Raw genomic sequence first — 20,093 nt, 5'->3', positions numbered from 1 at the left:
CTTGCATGTATGTCTACATACTGATAGATAGGATGTCTGGCCTGCCTGAGAGTGCCTCTCTGATTACTGACATGTGTTTGACTGCTATCAGGAATAGCTAGTAATCTATTACTAGTAATCTATCATGCAACTTGCCAGCCCTCTTTATATATCCCTCTTTTGTATTTCAAAAGGGGAGGGGGGGCAACTTACTTTCTTTAATATTACATACTTCTGTTTTCTGTGATGACACTCCAATTCTCATAAATGAAGGGAAAGGTATTCACTAAAAAAATATTCTTCATTGTTGTCATCACATTGGTGGATGGGTAGAACTTAACTATATTGAATATGATGTACAGTAAAGCTATACTGTAATTTCCATTTATTTTGACTTAAAGATAGGATTATCATTTAAACCCCTCCAATAGTATTGACTTTTATCTCTGATGAGGTTAAGCTCCAACTTTTAATGATTTGGTTTCAAGTTAAGTATTATGGAAAACGAAACCTGAGATCAGTCTTTCTTGGTGTAATTATTTGGTGCTGAATATAATGCCTTGTATGTCAGTGAGGTATTTAGTGGTATTATATGATGCCATGGATAATACTGAAATTGTATATTTCCTGATCATGTGACTCTTGTAAAGGGGATTCAAGGATATTTGAGTATTGAGTGCAAACAAGCTGCTTATTTTCTGACCATCACAAAGCTAAAGATTTGGAGAAAAACTCATCTTAAAAACACAGCTTCACTTGTGTTGAATTGCGCAATATTGGAGATACAGTTGTGCATTACATTAGAATGGTGTCATGTCAAGTGAAAGTTGGAACATGGACATTTAAAGGGCGGCAGTCGTCGCGCCACTCATGTGCGATATTTTTGTTGATAAACATTGATTTTCCCACTATCCAATGCGCTCTTCTAATGGAAATCACAAGTATGAGGTCTGAACTGGGCGCGACTTGCATTAATTTCCTCGGGTGACTCCTTCCGTACCTTCCACTCACCTAAAAAATAATCTAATTAAAGCTTGGTAATGTCTCAGTTTGAACTCGTTGATCTGCGCAACAGCCAAAGTCGCCATCTTTGTTTATATGAGACCCATATATATCGCGCATGCATGCCCTTTAAGGAGATGGTTTTTCACCAGCTAGATAAGTTTAAAATACTCATATAGATCTCTCCAAATTGATTTAATCTCAAGCACAATTATGTCCTACCTCTGGTCTATTTTGACCCTACTCAAATACTAATCTCAGACTAATTGTCTCCCTGTCAGGCAGGCATATCTTATCAATTGAAAATGATAATAAAGCCTTTTTGGCATTGTGGGTAATAATTTAAAGCCAAATCTGCACCTGTATATTTTAATTTGGTTTGTGAATATAATTGACTTGCACACAATTTTGGAAATTGCATTAATATTCAGAAAAAGTTGTTTATTATATTATTATTATTATTATTATTTAGACCGATAATATCTATTTAATTCTCAATGCAATGGTACCGGTACATGAAATCATCTGCTTTAAAGTTGACAGGAAAACAAACTTTTCAATTTGTTGCTAGAGGAAAACAAACTTTTCAATTCGTTACTAGAGGAAAACAAATTTGGACAAACTTGTCTCCACAATTGTTTGTTGGAAATTTTGTTGCTCTCAGAATTAATGTCCATTCTTCCATGAAAGCTCATATAGACACCGTTTCTGGCCTCTTCTATGGTATGTTATAATGAAATTTTTTAATAAATTATGGGTAAAAAAAATGTACAAGTTTTACCTTATGAGAGGTGACAAAAGTAGAATTAAATGTATCATTTTTTTTCTTACAATACATGAAATAAGGTGAGTTGCACCATGGGAGTAAAATGACTGCAATCTTTTATGGTGGTGTTAACCTTAGAGCTAAATAGAATTTGGCATTAATTCATTCAGAGCATTTATGTAGTCAGATGTTGTTAAACTTACAAACTGAAAAAAAAGTCAACTGTTTTCTTGGCATTCAACATAACAACTGTTTTCTTCAAGTTGAACTTGAGAATGAAGCTATAACAGTACACTGCATGAGGTTGAGCATTGTTTGCTGGTAATTTATTTTTATCTAAGACGATCTACTTCTCACAACAATTTGTAAATATTTAAACAGACAAACAAACAAATATTGTTACTTTTGAGTGGTATTTTGTTGCCTGGTTAACCATGCCCTACACTTCACCTTGTTTGCTGTCTCAAGTTTCCTTTGTGCACTTAACCACCAATCTAAATATTTATGTCATAGTCACTCTCACTAAAATGACAGTTACTTCTCCAGGTCAACTCTGCCATAGCCAGCTGTTTAGAATATATTATAGAAGTTGACAGTTGCCCATATTTGGTATGCTGTATTTAGGGTTGAAGCAATAATTCTGGGGGAGGGTGTTACAAAAAGAATTCAAAAATGTTAAGAATTAAAATGAAATCGACTTGTTTTCCCTGTTCTCTAAGAATTAAAATAAGTTCTAGTGAGGTAGACAAATAATTTGTATCGTGCAAGAAAAATAAATTATGCAACAGTTGCATCAACTAATGTGTTCGTTCACAGAGGTTAAAAAAACATTGCATAGTGCATGGTGGTAAAGTCCAGTGAACAACTCAAATGGTATCTTGTTGGAATGATGGAAGTATTCACAGCACATCAATAAAATGGAATGGTTTCTTTATTTGTTGTTTCACCTGCTCTGCTATATTACTTATCAAATTACTGCCCTTAGCAACCACTCGTTACTCTGGTACTCAGATTAGCTTCAACAGAATTATAAATTTCTTTGATTATTTAATTAAATTTTCTCAAAAATGGTTTGTGCAGTTTTTTGTCAGAATAATATTAATAATTTAAATATAAATTTCTGTCTTAATTTTAGACCAATCTGGCAGAATTTGTAAAGGTCCCATTATCAAACAGTGTCCCAACTTTTCTAAAATAATAAGAACACATTCTATGAAAAGCCTAGTCAGCAGGTTTGACTTGAGTGTCTCTGCTAGTGTGTGGGCCTCTCTAGGCCAGTAACTGAGACATGTTGGGCAGTATCAGATTACTCCAGTCACATGGCTTACCTAACTGAACAACACTTTCTCTGTTTAAAGGCCAGCTAAAAAAACACTAAATAGACTACTGTATTCTTTTCTCTACAGGTATACTATATCACATGTTATGGAACATTATACGTAATTGACAGGGCCCTCTCAATCTCAATATTCGATGAACAAAACAATGTTGACCTATGACCCAGTCACTCAATATCTCTTTCATAATTTTATTTGGTAGTCTTTAAATCAGCCTTTTACTTGAAGGGTTCTTTAATTCATGATGTCTGTCTGAACTATTTTTTTTGCAAATTGTTGCATATTTTCGTACATTTGTTCTATATGTGTACTTGCCTTCACTGCAAGGTATGATGCAGTTTTGGTACATATGATGTGCGTTTTCATCAAAACCTATAGCCAATGTGGCATTTACAAAGAAAATATGAAGAAATACATACAAAATAGGAAAACGATGAAAATAGTGACTTTCAAATAATTAAATGTATTATAAAATGTAAAGCAGGAAAAAAACTTATTAGTGAAGTATTTACTATGTGAAATAAACATTTAATACTTTGCTTTTATGTACTCGTGTTGAAATATTACTTGGCATAATGTACATTAGCAGTTCAGAAAACTGACCTGTCAGTAATCAATTTGGTATGTTTGCAGCTAAACTAAAAATATAGATGTGATGATTTGTGAAACAAAAACAAAAAGTCAAAGTTTCTATTTATTAGTTTCCCAGGCATGAATTATTTGACAGCGTATGTTTTATGTGCTGACAGTGAGAGTGTATTTATCCAGCTTTGTGCTGTAGTATACAACTATAGATTTATTCTGATGTCAATCCTTTGCCTAATTTAAGAGAAAAATATATGAAATGTATATGGTTATGAAATTCAATTGTGTAAATAGTTTCAGAGAGGAAATGCATCCGTAGAGCCACACTCTGATGGTGCTTTCATTCCCATTTCATTAATTTTCACCACTGCCACATCACAATTTGCATATCATAGCATTGAGCAATAATCAAAGATGTTCTGAAGTCTATTTTAGCCTAACATTACACATGTAAATATTGGAATACCTCCAATTTGGAAAAAGTAGGTCCATGAATTCTCACATGATAGTGACATATATATAGTCTAAACAAACTGTTTGTTGTATATAGTCTAAACAACCATAAATAGATGTATGCGTATAATTTTTATTTAGATGAAACATGTCAAATGACAACATTTTTTATGCAAATTTAAAATGTTAAATTCTGGTGTGGCAATAGTGAAAGAAGCTGTTTGGCGAGAAGGCCAAACCATCTAGAGATTTAATATATTTGAATTGTATATTTCTTCTAAGGCATATTTCATAAATCAGGAGTTGGTCTCTCCATTTCATGCTTTTTTTTTCCCCTTAACATTTTTTTTCTTGATTCTAATCACCCACCCTCACCCTCACCTGCAGACATAATGATATGCCCCTTAATAACAAGTTATCTTTGGCACTGTAGGAATGTGAAACATCTCACAATTGTCAAATATTTAACAGATTATCATCTCAGTAAATCGTTTATCAAGAATGGTTTACAAATTGTTATCGTTTTTACCTGATAAATTATTATCATTCATATATATATTTTTGGCTAAAAATTGCCTCTCGTAATCAAATATAAGGAAGGAATTATGTTTTATGGATTACCCACCCACCCACCAACCAACCAAAGTCAAATGTGTGTATTTTCATACAGTCTGTGAAGAGATACTATATACATATTATTTATGTACATTGTTTTGTTTCATTCATAGGTGATGCGACCAGAAGATATGGTAAACCCTAAAGTAGATGATCTCAGTATGATGACTTATTTGTCCAAATTTCCAAGTGCTAAACTCAAACCAAATGCTCCACTACGACCACGCTCTAATGCAAAGAAGGTATCTGTAAACTTTTGTGTGAACCATAAACTATCACATAATTTGGTGCATAAAACTATTTTTATATAGTTGAATTAATAAAAACAAAAGACCATTTTGTAGCTGAGTTAGCCACTAGATGGCGCTCGTCAAACTTCTTTAGTAGTAAATATGACGGCACAAGCAAGTTTGTCGCATGTGTTGCTTAGGTTACTTTGTAATGTCTGAGATTTTTCAAGCATTGTCAAATTTTTAATTTTTTTTTTGTAGGTGCGTGCCTATGGACCTGGTATTGAACCAGAAGGTAATGCCGTTTCCAAGCCTACTCATTTTACTATTGAGACGTTCAGCGCAGGCCATGGTAAAGTTGAAGTGGATATTGAGAATCCTAATGGACAGAAAGAAGATTGTCAAGTGACATTTAATAATGATAAGAATAGAACTTATACCGTTGTGTACACTCCTAAAATGTCTGGAAAGTACAAGGTGTGTTTAGTAAACAAATACTGTTGTCCTAACTCTGTAGTAGCTCCACCACAGAGCATTTAGCATACCATGTTCTCAGTTTTATTTCAGTGTTTTTAAGACAGTTCTGATGTCTTTTTTACCGTTGTTCTTATGAAAACAACATGTAGTTTAAAATAAAGCTTCTTTCAAGAATGCTCTACATGCACATGTATGTATATTCACATTATGAATATTCGTTATATTTATTTATACTTTTATGTATTACCGGTACAAGAACAACTTTAGTTGAGAAGGCAAAAAGCCCAGAAATTTTTCTGCTTTAAAAATGTTGCTGTAGTTCTACATTGACTGATATCGTGATCATTGCTGTTCACAGTAGATGTACATTAAACAAATTATAACTGATTTGACTTGCAGATAATAATACATTACAGTAAGACCCAAATACCCAAGAGTCCTTTTATAGTGAACATTACTGATGTTCCTGGAGATGCTAAAAAATGCAGTGCTAAGGGGCCAGGTCTACAACCTGTTGGTTTGATTGTAGGACAACAAACATACTTTGAAATTTTTACTGCTGGTAAGTAATATTATTATTATATCTGATGCTATAATCTATCATGTATGTACCGTACTCGACCGCGTTAGCGCCCAGGGGCCTCAACTCAGAAAATCACGATTTTTTAGGGGTGGGCGCTTACCCGAGCACCCCCCTCGAAAAAGAGTGTAAATGAAAAATTTGATTCATCAAGTGACAGATTACGTCTTTGAGGGAAATCAAATTACGAAATTAGTTGAGTCGTCATTGATTTTCACAACGAAGAAACAGATATGATCACAAAAAATATGCACATTTTATTACAATATTAATTACGTACCACCAGAATTTACGAAATTAAAAACATTTGAGTCTGTTGGAACACAGTCGTAGTCAAAATTGTCATATCATCTCCACTGACGAAGGTGTTGGATCATACGCAAACTCTCGAACAAAATCACTTTCCACCATGATGCATTTGCAGATTTCACCTGCAGCGGCGTCCTTTGACCTAATGGGTCAAGTTGGTTATTAACCAATCACAATGCTGTGTTGTACTGACGCAATTCTTTGGAAATTCCCGAAGACTTTCCGGTAACGCAATGCGGAAGTGAATTATCGATGTCGAAGTACGATCTGTTGGAATTGATTTCAGCGAATAAACGACCTGGTTTTTCCAAAAAAATAGTAACTAGCCAATTTTGAGAGGTAAACTGAATATGGCATGAAATATTTACCGCATTTTACTTGTATTAACATGATATTGTCAAAGCGTAGTTTACGCACGGTTACCGCGTTCTACGCATTCACAACATGTTCACAGCGGTCAATATCCACGCTGTATCATATAAAAACGATTACCAAGATTCGTTACGCAAGACCAAGTTTTAAATTAGTTGCATTTTGAAGGGGTGGGCGCTTTGCCGATTGTGACCCCAAATATAAAAATTGCGCAAAAGTGGGGGGTGGGCGCTTGCCCGGGCATGGGCGCTAACGCGGTCGAGTACGGTACTACTACCTTGCAATAATTATGTAGAGGGTTTCAACTATACGAGGGTTTATACTTCCTTATTAGATCACATATGCAAATGAGGAATTTGCATAGTTACATTTTGAATAATAAGTAGCCATACATTCAAACTTATGCTTGTTTGTAGGAATTAATACTTGAACAGCTCATCATGAAAAATAAGTTTCTGAAAAATAGTATTTGATTTATTTGTTTGGTATTAATGTCATTTTAATAGAATGAAAACTTAATTTTGCTTGAATTCTTCACAGGTGCTGGAGCTGGTATTGCCAGTGTACTGATAACAGATTCTGTTGGTAATACACAGTCCTGTAATGTGACTTTACAAGACAAAGGACAAGGTGTTTATTATTGTACCTATACTCCTACAGTATCTGGATTTCATCAAGTTAATGTCACTTTTGCTGGTGATCATATTCCGGGTAGTGCTTTTAATGTCAAGATTTCCCCAGGTATGTGTCAACTTACTTATAAATCAGTGAATACAGCCAATCTATACTGATGTAATAAAGAAAATTCTTGTCAATTTTTTTAGCTCCGCTGTCGACTTTGTCGAGCGGAGCTTATCATATGAGTGATTGTTCGTCGTCGTCGTCCGTGTCAATGTTTTACTTTTTCGACTTCTTCTTGAAAACTACAAGCCTGAATGCTTTGATACTTGGTGTATATGTACCTTGGGTAGACCTCTCTCAGATTTGTTCATTTCATGATGATATCTTCAATTCTCTAATTTTGGTGAATATTTTTGTCATTTTTAGTAAAAAGTGATATTTTCGACTTCTTGTTGAAAACCGCAAGTGCAATTGCTTTGATATTACATATATAGGTACTACATTTGGACCTCTCTCAGATTTATTAATTTTGTAATGATATCTTTAATTCTCTAATTTTGGTGAATATTTTTGTCATTTTTGGTAAAAAGTGATATTTTCGACTTCTTGTTGAAAACCGCAAGTCCAATTGCTTTGATATTTACATATATAGGTACTACATGTCGACCTCTCTCAGATTTGTTCATTTTGTAATGATATCTTCAATTCTCTAATTTTGGTGAATATTTTTGTAATTTTTGGTAAAAAGTGATATTTTCGACCTCTTGTTGAAAACCGCAAGTCCAATTGCTTTGATATTACATATATAGGTACTACATGTGGACCTCTCTCAGATTTGTTCATTTTGTAATGATATCTTTAATTCTCTAATTTTGGTGAATATTTTTGTAATTTTTGGTAAAAAGTGATATTTTCGACTTCTTGTTGAAAACCGCAAGTTCAATTGCTTTGATATTACATATATAGGTACTACATGTGGACCTCTCTCAGATTTGTTCATTTTGTAATGATATCTTTAATTCTCTAATTTCGGTGAATATTTTTGTAATTTTTGGTAAAAAGTGATATTTTCGACTTCTTGTTGAAAACCGCAAGTCCAATTGCTTTGATATTACATATATAGGTACTACATGTGAACCTCTCTCAGATTTGTTCATTTCATGATGATATCTTTAATTCTCTAATTTTGATGAATATTTTTGTAATTTTTGGTAAAAAGTGATATTTTCGACTTCTTGTTGAAAACCGCAAGTCCAATTGCTTTGATATATTATACATATAGGTACTACATGTGGACCTCTCTCAAATTTGTTCATTTTCTAATGATATCTTCTGTTCTTTAATTGCCATGTGCATTGCTAACAGCGGAGCTATCTCAGCCGACAGGCTGCTTGTTATTGTTATTTAATTGTTATTTTCTAATATCATGCTTTTATTTTTTTATTTTTCATCTTAAGACCTTAGAAATATGCATGTTTTTTTTCAGCGTGTACAGTTGAGTTTTCTAATTATTCATCTTTCATGTCATCATTCAAACAACATTCTTTCCATTAGCAAGGAAGCAGCTCAGCTCATCTCATACTCTGACAAGTTAAATTTTTATGTCCAGCTTGGGTTGGGAAAGAACCATCTCCATTATCCATAGTAAATATTCAGACAGAAATGTTTGCCTTGGGAAAAGAGAAAGAGATGCTATTCTTTTTACTTCATTGGGGACGACAAAAATGCTTATGAAAATTTTTTCTAGCAAGAAAAGAGCGAGTCTACCGTTGCACATTGTTGGACTAACATTGGTATTCAAATAAGAAATCTTTTGATTGTGGAAAGGTGAAATGCCAAATTGTCAAAAAAAAATCGACAAAAATGTATGTGTTGGTTATTTATTGCCAGCCTCCAAACAAGATTGTGACAGTCTTTGTAACAGTCAGTTATGACGATTTGAATCTTGCTTATTGATGTGGAAACATGTTTATAGTATAGTAGTACTGACATTACTTGTTATAAATATGAAATGAGGGAAAAAACTCATTGTTTCTGCTTTTTTGTCTTGACAGTGTTCAACCCCAAGAAAGCCTATGCAACTGGCCGTGGTATACAGCCAAAGGGTATCCGAGCAAATGAGGATGCAGTGTTTACAGTACACACTAAAGATGCAGGAGAAGCTGAACTAAGAATTCAAATCATTGGTCCAGGTAGACTTCTAGACATTGCAGTTGCTAACAATGTGTGATTCTCATCTTAGCTCATCTACAGTAGAACTAACTTACATATATCTAGTAATAGCAAATAATCATCTAGTTCTGCACGCCATTACAACCTTTTAGATTCACTCAGAAAAGATTTAAATAAATGAAATGTCATAGAAAATAGCACTGCTATTCATATATTACTTGCAATACAGCCAACTTAAATTATTTGACAAATTTCATTCATTTTCTGCACGTGTGTTCAATTATTTTAATTTAATCACAGAATGTTTAAATAATTATTAAAAACACCTTCTAACTGTGAGGTATTTGATTGATTACTACAGTATTATTATTTGTCCATGTATTAAAACTTTTACTGATGATCTGATTCAGAGACCGCATATATATCAAGAACTTTTTAATTAAATAATTCCAGTATGGTGTATGTATTTGTTTGGATCTGTGATAATTTGACCAATATTTAATATTAACGTGATGATATTGTACTAGCTAAGAATTGTGCGTATATATATTTTTTTTTGAAAGCTGTGTCAGCCATTTTCTTTCAGACATGTTGATATGGTGATTTCTCCTTTGCTCATGTTGCCCCTTGGTCTTATATTTCAGTATAATAATAAAACAATCTAAAATGACCCTGAGTTAGTCTGAATAGTGGACGACTTCAAATCAAAAATATTTGTCAATAGCACTAAACCATAAAGAATTAGGATCAAACTTTGGAATTATTTTAGACAGAGAATCATTTTATGATAAAGTTGTTACTAACTGTTATGTTTGTTGTGTGCAGTGACCAACGATTTACAATACATTTCTTTAAATTCTTTATATGGTTATTATACCCAGAAGGTATTGTTGGTATAACAGCCATATAGAGGGTTTCATGATCATTCATTAACTTGTCATTCATAGATTGGTAGTGATATTAGATGCTTGCTTGTAAAATGCCAAGACCTGATTGATTTGAATTATAGACAGGTTGAAATGCTAGGATTGATACTTTTATGTCATATGCTTGAATATTCAGGTGGTATTAATGAACCAGTTCAAATTGTTAACAATCAAGACGGTACTTACACTATCACATACCGCCCAATGAAACCAGGTCGTTATATTATCAATATCACCTATGGTAAAGAACACGTTTCAAAGAGTCCATTCACAGTAACTGTTGGGCCACAGGCTGAGGCTCCTGTATCATATGTCAAAGCATATGGTCCTGGATTGGAGAGTGGAGTGGTTGGATTCCCATGTGTTTTCACTGTAGAAACCAATGGTGCTGTAGGTGCTTTAGGTAAGTAACGGTAGATTATTAATACACAGTGTGATTGACTAAAGAGGGGTTGGGTGTTGTGGTGTCCTTCCCCATAATCTTGTAACTGTATTGTACTGAAAGACGTGTGTTCTTATTGCTGTGATGCTATGCAATGAATTCTGGTGTCGGTCTAGGAACTTCACTGATGTGATGCTATGCAATGAATTCTGGTGTCGGTCTAGGAACTTCACTGATGTGATGCAGTGGATTGTATTCTGTTGACGGTGTTGAGATTGAAATATTAATTTTTATGTATTCTCTTTCAGGATTCTCTATTGAAGGGCCATCTGAAGCTGAGATAAAATGTGTAGATAATGGAGATGGTTCTTGTGAAGTTTCTTATTTCCCAACCCAAGCTGGAGAATATGCCATACATGTCACTTGTGATGATGAAGATATCGTCTATAGTCCATTCATGGCACAGATTATACCTAACCCTGGTGGATTTGATGCGTCTAAAGTAGGTCACACTAACTAAATTCACATGAACATGTAACATTCACTAGCAAAATCCTGAACTTAAGGCCAGTAAATATGCTCAAAATATAGAAATAGTGAAATTAAAGTAATGTGTCTCAGCTGGTTTGACTGTTCCAATCAACTTTCCAATTGTGTGCATTTCAGGTCAAAGCATTTGGTAAAGGCATAGAAAAAGATGGACCACAGTTGAACCAACCTGTTGAGTTTATCATTGACACAAGAGCTGCTGGACATGCTCCATTGAAGGTCAGCGTATGTGACCAGTATAGTAATGATATACCAGTTGAAATCAAGGACAACGGCGATGGTACATTTACTTGTATCTACACTGCACCCAGACCAGTTAAACACACCGTAAATGTTACATTTGGTGCAGTTGCTATTCCAAACAGTCCCTTCAGAGTAGAAATTAGCGGTGGCGCTGAGAAAGTTAAAGTATATGGTCCTGGCATTGAACCAGAGAAGGTGATATCCACAGAAACTACTACATTTACTGTTGATGTCACAGAAGCTGGTGGACCAGGTATGTGTAAACACAGAATAATACCATTATTAGCCTGAGTTGATGTGCTTCCTTGGAGAACAGCAGTCTTTTACTGTTCAATAGGTGTTTCACAAAACAAGGTTTTATCGTCATTGATGTAATTTGGATTTACTAACTTCTGTATAACTTATGATACAAATTTCAGGGAATTTTATTGCTTTATATGTTGTGTACTTGGTTGAGCTTCCCTCTATCTTGTACACTCTGACCAAGCTTTCTTTATTTATGTACACTGTAGCTGCGAAAATGTGAATAGAGTACTCACAAAAATCAACAATTTAAAATGGCACAGTTTTTACATGAATTGTTTACATAACATGGGACTGTTTGTACTCTAATGGTATTTTTAAACTTTCAACATTGACATGCCTATTTTTATATTTTGCGTCATAATTAGGTCCTATTTATGTGGCTGTTAAGTCGGCTCCTGGTGTGAATGGCAAAGAAGAGAAAGAAATCAAATCAAATATCAAAGACAATAAAGATGGCACATACACAATCACTTACACACCAGAGGCTCCTGGAAAATATGCTGTTGCTGTTGGTTACCATGGCAAACCAATCCCACAGAGCCCCATCTATCTGGATGTACAGCCTAAGATTGATCTTAGTAAAGTGTATATAGATGGACTGGAAGAGAGTAAGTGGTTTTTGTCTTCAGATCCAATGGTGTAGGGCGCCCTCTATTGATGTATTTCTCATATTGCCAATAGAGGGGGCACTATTCCAAGATTGTGGTTTTTAGCTGGCATGTGTATAACTTGTCTATTAGATCAGGGAACAAAAAAAAGTATTGTTTCTCATGCTCAGGGGCAAAAAAAGAAAAGGATGTGATAATTTTGTTTTTTTTTTGTATTTTTTAATACTTTCACATTAAGATGTGTTCAATGTTTAATATGCATCTAATAATGCTTTTGAATATATGCATAAATGGTTTAATTGGATAGAAAAAACATACTCTAAAACTGAAGACAAACGTATCCCAGTACTTTACCAGTTCTCAAAATTGCACGCGATGGCCAGAAGCAAAACCTTTTTGTTGTTGTTGGCTTTATACCAATAGTTAACAGTATTAATTTAGAATTTTTGTGAATAGCTTGCTAGCGGAATAAAATGTGACAAGTTAATTTGTAACATTTTGATTCAACCAAATTTTTCTATTTGAAAGAACCTAATTGTGTTGTTGTCCTAGATTTTGCATTTCAATTGAAGTAAAAGCCCATCTTTGTTTTCAGTACAATTTGTATGCGCATTATGTCATAGTGTAGTTGTACAGTTTTAATTATTGTTTCCATACATTGTATATGATTTGGCGTTTTTACAGAAGTAACAGTTAACCAAGTTGTTGAGTTTGACGTAATTACATCAGGAGCTGGTGAAGCACCCCTCAAATGCTCCATCAAGGCTCCATCTGGAGTCTACACTGAAGTAATTGTAGATGAAACCGTTGATGGATATGGAGTCAGTTTCACACCCACCGAAGAAGGAGAGTACGTGATTGAGATTACTTTTGCCAACAAACCTATTAACAAGAGTCCATTCAAGACCGTAGCTGTTCCAGGAGCTGACCCAACCAAGTGCAGAGCTTATGGTCCTGGGCTTAAAGGATCCCATGTTAAAATTCCAGCTAATTTCACTATTGAGACTGGTAAAGCTGGTACTGGTGCTCTTGGTGTTACAATTGAAGGCCCCAGTGAAGCTAAGATTGATTGTAAAGACAACGGCGATGGTTCATGCTCAGCGAGCTACGTTGCTAATGATATTGGTGTCTATAATGTCAATATCACGTTTGCTGATCAACACATACCTGGTTCTCCATTCAAAGCCAAGGTGTTTGATGCTTCTAAGGTAGTTGCTACTGGTCCTGGTTTGGAAATGGCCAGAGCTAATGAGCCAGCTGATGTGGACATTGACACTACAAAGGCAGGTGCAGTACCTTCTGATCTAGGAGAAGCACCCCTGACTTGTAGTGTTCTCAGTCCTACTAATCAGCCAATTAGTTGCGACATTGATGACAACAAAGATGGTACCTTTGATGCCTCGTACTACCCTAAGGAACTTGGTCCCCACACTGTTGATATCCGTTATGGTGGATACCCCATACCTAAGACACCAATAAAGGTCCCTGTAAAGCCAGCAATTGACGTCAGCAAAATCAATGTATATGGATCTGGTATTGAACCAAAGGGTAAATTATGTGAATTGTTTGAGTGTGCCTGTAGTTTTAGTAGCTTAGACTATTTGTAGATTTATTGCTTTGACTACTAATATTTGCATAATAAAATCTGCATACTGGAACCATCTAACCCCCATTTCTTTGCTTCATCTTCACTTCTATCATTATGAAGGTGGATCCACTCATTCTCTGTGATTAGTTTTTATCAATTAACATTACAATTTATAATAGTATTAGGCTTGACTAAATTATTCCCAGCTTGATTCTCCATGCACCTTTTGAATTACCGGTACTCAAGAAACTTCTAAACACTAAAAATGAATTTTCATTATTACTGGGTATAACCACACCTGCCACTGAAACAATCTTTAGAGAATCAAAGATATAAATTGGCATGTACCTCAGTAAATTCCTCTTCATTGTTAGATCACTATCACACAGATGGTTTCTCTATGTCCACACGCATCTTCTCAATAGCTCTTTAAAAAATATATACATTGACACAGCAAGTTACATGTCAAAAAATTGCTACTTCACGAAAGGCACTAAGTGAATTTGCTTTTATTGGTTTTTGCTCTGTAACAAAAAAATTCTTTGCAGAGATTCTTGCCTGCTATCCGTTACTGTGACAACAAGCAGCAAGTTACTAATCATAATACGCAGAAAAAATGCACAAACATTATTATTATTAATATTAGTTCTTCTTCTGATATTTACTAATATGTTTTATATTTTTTATTATTAAATGCTTTCAGTGTGGTGTTTTTCATGTCAGTGTGACAATAACCATTAATACATTACTAAACAAGGGTTGGTAAGTCAAAGGGTTTACTTCTAATGTCTCATGAAAACACAACTGCCAATTCATATTTGAAACAAACTCTTATACAAAGCAGATAAATTTCATCTGATGAGACATTAAAATCCCTTGGTTACATACTCTTGTAAGTTGGTTGTATCTTAATATTTCAACCATTTGATAAAGTCATTATGTATTAGTTTCATTTTCGCTCCTTTATGTATATTTACCCATGATTTGTCATTCAAAACTCGTTTTGTCAATTCAAAATCATGTGATGACCATAGCTATCCATTCACATCAAATAACATTGTTTCTGAAACAAATAATTTATTCCAGTTTACACTCAAATTCCTCAAGTTTGTTTGTGTCTTGTGCTGAATAATCGATCTCTGTATGACCAGCACTATAGTGACCATTTGCTCCATTGTCTAACCATGCCTGGTCAATGATTGGTCAATGACAGATAAATGGGGAATTTGTGTGCAGCTAATCTATATCTCTTAGTACATGGAAGTGTGCGGTTCCTAATGTCATCATAAATATCCATAATTGCAATATGGACCAGAAAATGTACTATTTAGTATTGCTGTTTGATACTTCACATTGATAAAGTCATCGGACAATGATTTATCATGAACTACGCTGTTCTCGTAGCACACATCAGAATGTTTGTTAGGTGAAACACTGAAATATGCATATGCATTGGTTGTTTTTGTACATACAATAACAATCACATATCTATTAGTATTTTTTATTTTCATCTATATGAATACTGTTGTGTTAGTTTATGATAACATAGTCGATTTTAGTCTACATTATGGAGTATTGAATAACAATATTAAAAAAATTAATGTTTTCTTTCATATTGCATCATTAACACTGAACTAGCACTTCCCAAGACGGCCAATATTTGTGGATTTTTTTGTTTTTGTATAAATCATCTCTTTCTATTTGCTATTGTAGGAGTGTTTTTAGATTCGACTGCAGAGTTCACCGTGGATGCCAAGGGTATCGGTGGATTACCAGAGGATGCATTAAAGTGTGCCGTTACAAATCCATTTGGTAATAAACTAGAGACCGCTATTAAGGATAATAAAGATGGAACATACAATGTTAGCTATGCACCGTTTGAAGAAGGTTTGTTGCTAACAACTATTATCTCTCATGTCTGGATAACACAAAAGCAGATTGCTTTTATATTCTATGAGGATCATGTACAGTTGACATGCTTTGACCAATTGCATTCAAACTTTATACATGTATCATAAATGTACATCATGTCGCTCATATTCATTTGACAACCTGTTTCAAGCTGGCCGAATTGGGGCCATTTAAATATTAAAAATACATCTAATCAATCCATCTTGGAACCGGATCTTTGTTGTGTATGGATGTGTTTCATTCAAATTTAGTATATAGATAAGACACGGTTGCACCTTAATGCATGTCATTTTGTTCTTCATATAGAATTCAAATTGGCTGACTGACAGACATTTTGTTTTTAAAGAATGCTGTTTCGAGCTATAAACTCTGACATGCCTTTACTGATTGCAAATAAATATTATTTACAACTTGTCGCACATATTAACTGGCTGATTTATTCAGTTTAGTTTACTATTGAAGAGCAGGAATTCTGTCATGTTATGATAATTACTTGTTATATATTTATATGCCCAAATATGGGGTTTGCACCAGGTGATCAATTACTCTTAGTTAAAAATGACCATATTCTTTTCACAAATAAAAATCTAATTCTTGCATAAACTTAGAAAGCACTACAAATCTTTGGCTGGAATGAAAATCAAAAGAAGAGATTATTGCTTACTGGTTTTTCTACATTTCTTGCTTATTTCAGTTCTGAATGCTCTTACATACTCTATTGTACACTTTATCAGAGAATATGTTATTTACAGTACATTTATTATTATTTATATTAGGTATACATAAAGTTGATGTTGAGGTTGCCAGTAAACCAGTTGGTAAATCACCATACAATGTAGGTGTTGTTAGAGGATCAAATGCTGCTAAGTGTAAAGCCTATGGTCCTGGCCTTGAAAGTGGAAACACTCATAAACCTTGCAACTTCACCGTGGAGACTAAAGGTGCTGGAACTGGTGGCTTGGGTTTGGCTGTGGAGGGCCCCAGTGAAGCCAAGATGACATGTAAAGACAACAAAGATGGCACATGTAGTGTGGAATACTGGCCAACTAAACCAGGCGACTATGAAATTCAAATCAAATTTGCTGATCAACATATACCAGGTAAATAACAACAGCAAAAAATCACGGGAAAAAGTGAAAACTGACTTAGCATTGAATAAAATATACTGGAAAACAAACAGAACAAAAAATGTACAAGGTTTTTTGGTTCAACCCTTCATCTTCCCACATTGTTTCTTGAACATGCCTGGACTACCGGTAGTTTTGTTCAATTTAGTTGGTACAAAGTAATGTTGTATTGATTAATTATGTAATTATGACAATTAGTTTTTCGTTTTGTTGGCCTTTTGGCTGACTGGTGAACCCAAATTTCCAAACTGAATATTGTGAGGTTTCTCCTGTCATATCAGCAGTGATGTTTCCTACTAAATGTCATAACTCTGAATAATACACCATGTCATGTGATAATAGTATAAAATGCTTTGTTTTGTTTACTTTGCAGGCAGTCCATTCCACTCGACCATAGAAGATATCGTAGATCCAACTAAAGTCAAAGCAAGTGGTCCTGGATTAGAACGTGCTGGTGTCAGAGCAGCTGCACCTGCTACATTTACAGTGGATGCCACAAAGGCTGGAGTGGCCCCATTAGATGTCACTGTCATCCCAGAAAAAGGTATTCTTTATTTATTGCATATCATTGGCATATTCCCTTGTTGCCTTTTTTTCCTTTCATGCATGGCAGATTAGATTTCCTTCATTTCTTGAGTCTGATCGTTTTCAGAAATAATTGGTTGTTCTAATTTGAAGCATCTTTGCAGCATTCAAAAAATGTGACAGTTGATAGATTTTTTTTTCGGTTTGAACTCAAAATGTCTGACTGGCAAACATTGTTTTTTAAATAAATGTATCTTTGATATGCCTGGACTGATTTAAACGTCATGCTGACATACAAGACAAACACACATGTGTTTCTGGTATCATTAAATAAAAAATGGATGACTGGTAGCCATCTTATTTAAACGATTGTAGTTCCCCAAAGCCATAACTCGTTCGTACACCTTAGTAGTCATGTGATATTTCATGCCTATGGTGACTATGTCATCGACAATGACTTGTTAGTATTGTCACATATTGACTGTACATGTATCCACTGTCTTGTAGGGCCTAAAGAGAAAGCTCAGATCAAGGACAATGGAGATGGTACATTTGAATGTACCTACTTACCACAACAAGAGGGCAAGTGTACTGTGGATGTCAAATATGCTGACCAACATATTCCACAAAGGTAAGACTTTTAACTGATTTCCTGTTGGAAACAACAATAGAAGATTTCCAGCTTCTGATGAGGTCTCACATGGAGCCTAATTTAGAACTTTCTGAATCGAATGGAAAAAGACACTTGAGCTGAGATTTCCTTCAGAATCAACTTTATATGAATAATAATATGAATAAATGTTAAACAAATAAAATTGTTGACTTAGTCAAAATGGAGTTATTACATTTTCACTTCTTTTTGAAAATGGCAAATCCACTTGTTTTGATACTCTGTACCTTGGGTGGACCTGCCTGGCTTAAAATTAAAAAAATTATTATTATTAGTCGCATGCTAGTGTCTGTTCGTACATTTATCCATGCGTGCATTTAATGCTATATCTTGGACACCCAAAAAGCAATTCTTTTAAACTTCACACAGAGTTTATTACCTTATATGGTACATATGCATGTGTGGTTATTCCATAATTCAGTTATGGTTGCACCAAATGCACCAAAATCAGATTTTGTGACAGGTCTTGAACCATATCTTGGGCATGTTGTCAGATTTTCTTCAAACTTGATAAAATGTGTAGTTGTTGGAAATTTTGCTCAAGATGGCCGACTGGCAGACATTTGAACAAATTCTATTCCAGACTTGTATCTCTTACTTACATGCCTTCACTTTCAAACTTGATAAATAAAGAGTACATCATGGCACATACAATAGTATGGTCATCTAATTATTATGGTTAACTGCTGATCATTTTACTTCTCAAAAAACATGTCCTGAACAAGATGATAAATGAGATGATATCTTTTTATTATGGTATAGACAATTAAAATTCCATCACGTCAGCCATGTATATGCACAGTAGATGCCAGAATTCAAATTCAAAAAACTCAAGGCCATGCAATTATGTATATGCATGTATTATAGTTGAAAACACTAATAATTATTTTGAATATTTTATATATTACTTTATAACAAACATAAACCAATATGATTGTGCATTGCAAAATGTTGACTGCTAAACAGATGATTTCTCTGCATGTGTACCTACTTTAGAATGTAACGTATGGCCAGTGATACAATCATTTACAGAATCTGGCAAGATATGGCAAGGTATTAAAAATGGTCTATTAACATTTTGTGGAATAAAATGATTGTTCACACATAATCATCAACAAAAAGCTATGGAAAATGTCATAGCTCTCACTTCTTGTAACTTGTATGACTCGTCTTAGGAGAACATACTATGGTCCATTACCTCATTCCTGCATTGATCATTACCTTATTCTTGCATTTTAGCCCATTCCATACCAAGATTCTTCCTTCTCATGATGCAAGCAAGGTCAAAGTTCGAGGCCCAGGATTGGAAAAAACTGGAATCCCTGCTAGTTTACCAATTGAATTCATTGTTGATACAAGGGATGCTGGTGATGCCGAACTCACTATCACCATCACTGTAAGTTGGCATTTTGAATTTCAACCCAAATATATTTTGTAAAATGTGATTTTTAGCTTGTCATGCAACTCGTTGGTTTCTGATTTGTTCATTGCATTGATATATGCTGTTAACTTTTGGTAAAAAATGCTAATTTTTATGTCTTCATTCTTTAAATGAAGGATGCTAATGGAAAGCACATCAAACCTGATATCATCGATAATGGCGATGGCACCTACAGAATTATCTATACACCGACAGATGTTGGTCGCTATACTATCACAGTGAAATACGGTGGTGACAATGTGCCTTACTCACCGATTCAAGTTCGCACTAGCCCCACTGGGGATGCCAGCAAGTGCCATATTGTCGGTAGGTCAATCAG

General features: G+C 34.5%; 1 protein-coding gene across 3 annotated transcripts in view; it reads left to right on the top strand.

The window, feature by feature from the left end:
• Nucleotides 1–20,093, top strand: part of LOC100376702 (filamin-C-like) — a 108,876-nt gene that overhangs the window by 45,400 nt on the left and 43,383 nt on the right. For 2 of the 3 annotated variants that reach the window (XM_085497234.1, XM_085497235.1), the window contains 16 exons: nucleotides 4,851–4,979; nucleotides 5,229–5,444; nucleotides 5,844–6,006; nucleotides 7,246–7,446; nucleotides 9,381–9,518; nucleotides 10,561–10,827; nucleotides 11,115–11,308; nucleotides 11,473–11,851; nucleotides 12,270–12,512; nucleotides 13,197–14,060; nucleotides 15,814–15,987; nucleotides 16,788–17,111; nucleotides 17,512–17,682; nucleotides 18,171–18,294; nucleotides 19,573–19,729; nucleotides 19,891–20,080. In XM_085497234.1, coding sequence (XP_085353360.1) covers nucleotides 4,851–4,979; nucleotides 5,229–5,444; nucleotides 5,844–6,006; nucleotides 7,246–7,446; nucleotides 9,381–9,518; nucleotides 10,561–10,827; nucleotides 11,115–11,308; nucleotides 11,473–11,851; nucleotides 12,270–12,512; nucleotides 13,197–14,060; nucleotides 15,814–15,987; nucleotides 16,788–17,111; nucleotides 17,512–17,682; nucleotides 18,171–18,294; nucleotides 19,573–19,729; nucleotides 19,891–20,080 — 3,934 coding nt within the window. The remainder of the gene's footprint in view (nucleotides 1–4,850; nucleotides 4,980–5,228; nucleotides 5,445–5,843; nucleotides 6,007–7,245; nucleotides 7,447–9,380; nucleotides 9,519–10,560; nucleotides 10,828–11,114; nucleotides 11,309–11,472; nucleotides 11,852–12,269; nucleotides 12,513–13,196; nucleotides 14,061–15,813; nucleotides 15,988–16,787; nucleotides 17,112–17,511; nucleotides 17,683–18,170; nucleotides 18,295–19,572; nucleotides 19,730–19,890; nucleotides 20,081–20,093) is intronic. The other variant, XM_085497236.1, reaches the window with a different exon arrangement.

This window comes from Saccoglossus kowalevskii, chromosome 3 (genome assembly GCF_978046115.1).
Source record: "Saccoglossus kowalevskii chromosome 3, keSacKowa6.1, whole genome shotgun sequence".
NCBI classification, from domain to species: domain Eukaryota; kingdom Metazoa; phylum Hemichordata; class Enteropneusta; family Harrimaniidae; genus Saccoglossus; species Saccoglossus kowalevskii.
The sequence above is the reverse complement of the archived record's forward strand: the minus strand, read 5'-3'. Positions and strand labels throughout refer to the sequence as shown.